Genomic DNA, 2,545 nt, shown 5'->3' with positions numbered 1-2,545 from the left:
GATTAATGTCCGTGTAAGGAGCTTTGACATGATCATTAAAATATATATATATATATATATTAATGAAGTTTAAGAAATAAATTCATTTCACATAATTTTTTTGGACAAATTGTCTTTTATTCATCTACTCTCGTTGCATTCTAGCTTCATGCAAGAATGGACCACTTTAGCATTTTAAATTTTCATATAATTACGCCGTAAGGCGTTCCCCTCTGAAATCAACTCCCCAAGTTGCCTCCCTGTCTTAATCCTAACCGTCAGATCTATTGTTAGACGATTAAACAATGTTCAGCCGTTCAATTTTTTAAAAAACCTTTTAATGTAAAATTATTTAATGAAAATTAATTAATCAGCCGCCTGTTACCCTAACCAACACGTCCGCCCGGGATATCAACCGTTCGCTGCAGAGGAGGGTATTATTTGCTGTAGGAGGGAATTCTCGTACTCGCCGGATATGAAGCGTTCCCTGCAGAGGAGGGTATTATTTGCTGTAGGAGGGAATTCTTTGCTTCAGACCGGAAACACCATCCACTCATTCATTCATCCTTTTCAGATCTTCGGATCCCAGTCCCACACAGTCGGTGCAGCACACATGGATTCTTCAAATTCTTCCTGCACTGCCATTATAGTCGGCGCAGGCATTTCAGGTAAGGAAATTGGGATTGTAGGAAAGGATCGAAAATGGGTTTAGTTTGTCTGTGTCTGCAATTCGATCATTTCTTTGTTTCTTCTGTTTGCTTATCCTTGTCATGTGAAACTTGGGTTGTAGGGATAATGGCTGCTAAGGTTCTCGCAGACAATGGAGTTGAAGACTTTCTCATTCTGGAGGCTGCAGATCGAATCGGTGGGCGGTTGATGAAGCATCAGTTCGCTGGCCTTACAGTGGGGGTGGTGCAGTGTGGGTGGCAGGGGTTGGAGGCACCAAGATGAATCCCGTCTGGGAACTTGCCAAGAAACACAGCCTCCGGATTTTCTATTCTGATTATAGCAATGCTACATTCAACATATATGACCCCAGGTATTAACCCACATAAATTTTCTCAATGTGATCGTAGAAACAGTCATTTAACTTAAAATTTAATCTAATTGAAGGCTGTACATTTATGCTAGCGGTGTTCGAGTTCCTGGATCTGTTGCAGCAACTTCATATAAATTGGCAGTGGATTCTGCTAATCGTGCATTGGCCATTGAAGCTGCTTCTACCATGGCGGATGGGAGGGCAGTGGCTAATTCCGTTTGTCCATTCAAAGACTTAAAAGCTGAGGAATTGTAAGTATTCCAAACCCTATTTGGGAATTGATAAATTTTGATTAAATTCTCAGCCTCTAATGGAGCTTCATGTTTATATTGTTTTTGAAATGCTTCAACTTTCCATCAACGCCATTGGAACTGGCCATAGATTATATGTTGCACGATTTTGAGATGGCAGGTAGGCTTTTCATAATCCTTATTGTGTAACTCACATATACATTACAATCGTTACATATTACTGATTGCTAACTACTAATATGAATACAGAAGTGGAGCCAATCCCGACATTCACTGAATTTGGAGAACGGGAATTCATGGTTGCTGATGATCGAGGCTACGAATTTGTTGTTCATAAATTGGCCGAAGAATTTCTCAAATATTCTAACAGCGGGCATGTGATAGATGACCGACTAAAATTGAACAAGGTAAAAGCTGTACCTTGCGTAATGAACAGACAGATCTTTACAATACAATTTAAAGTTCCGCTCTCTTTAAAATACAATTTAAAGAAAATTCTTTTGAGCGGTCTGGTTCTCTAAAGAAGAAGTTTTGCTTAGCCATCCATTGATTAGATTTATATAAAATTGGTGCAGTGACCAGATTGTAGACGTGTCAATTGAAGTTAGGCCTTCATGCCGCCTTGTTGTCGGTCACGAGCTTGCAGCGCCTCCTTACGTATTGGAGCCCACAATAACAATTAGAAAATTGTACGAAAGACAGACAAGACCGTGATTGGCCACTTTTGAAATTCAAATTGGCCACACTTTAGCAACGTGAATAAGTTTTTTTATATGAAAACACAATAAAGAATAATTTAAGAACTAAATATAGCATATTTGGGTGTGGGTCAAAGGGTAGGAAGTCGCTTGCAGCATTTGAGTTTATTAGTAGGCGTGGAGAAAGCAGACATTTCAGATGTGGAAAACATAGAGTGTTTCGCCCAAATATTAGATAAACTTAATGTGAGATGATTGGAGATGTATTGGAGTTTAAATTCTTCTGATGGTTTATATTAACTTGGTTTAGTTGATGGAAAAACAATTGAAGAACTAATTCCAATGCTATTAAATTTTTTTCCCTGTTGTATAAGCAATACCTATGTAATGATCTCTATCTTGAGATTATAGCTATTTTTTTGCTCACTGTACTTGTCAATGGAGAATCAAAATAAGACCTATGTAATGATCTCTATCTTGAGATTATAGCTATTTTTTTGCTCACTGTACTTGTCAATGGAGAATCAAAATAAGATATCCAATTCTTTTATGGAATCTACATGACTCAACAAGGTAAG

General features: G+C 38.1%; 1 protein-coding gene across 2 annotated transcripts; it reads left to right on the top strand.

The window, feature by feature from the left end:
* Positions 1-462: 462 nt before the first annotated feature.
* Positions 463-1,701, top strand: LOC149223507 (polyamine oxidase 1-like). 2 transcript variants are annotated; one of them, XM_089383323.1, is made up of 4 exons: positions 463-647; positions 770-1,018; positions 1,111-1,429; positions 1,519-1,701. In XM_089383323.1, exons 1-2 carry the CDS (start codon positions 593-595, stop codon positions 928-930), a joined length of 216 nt encoding a protein of 71 aa, XP_089239449.1. In that variant the 5' UTR covers positions 463-592; the 3' UTR covers positions 931-1,018; positions 1,111-1,429; positions 1,519-1,701. The 2 variants fall into 2 exon arrangements, with proteins under 2 accessions (XP_089239449.1, XP_089239448.1); XM_089383322.1 differs by having other exon boundaries at positions 463-1,018.
* Positions 1,702-2,545: the final 844 nt, after the last annotated feature.

Source organism: Pinus tabuliformis, chromosome Q (assembly GCF_031772625.1).
Source record: "Pinus tabuliformis cultivar Carrire ecotype Pingquan chromosome Q, CPIR1, whole genome shotgun sequence".
Lineage (NCBI taxonomy): Eukaryota > Viridiplantae > Streptophyta > Pinopsida > Pinales > Pinaceae > Pinus > Pinus tabuliformis.
Note: the sequence above shows the minus strand (reverse complement) of the source record. Positions and strands in the feature narration are given on the sequence as shown.

Coding starts and splice junctions, on each gene's coding strand:
- LOC149223507 (XM_089383322.1), top strand. CDS start 927: ATGAATCCCGTCTGGGAACTTGCCAAGAAACACAGCCTCCGGATTTTC. Junction 1,019..1,110: donor TTCAACATATATGACCCCAG/GTATTAACCCAC, acceptor CATTTATGCTAG/CGGTGTTCGAGTTCCTGGAT.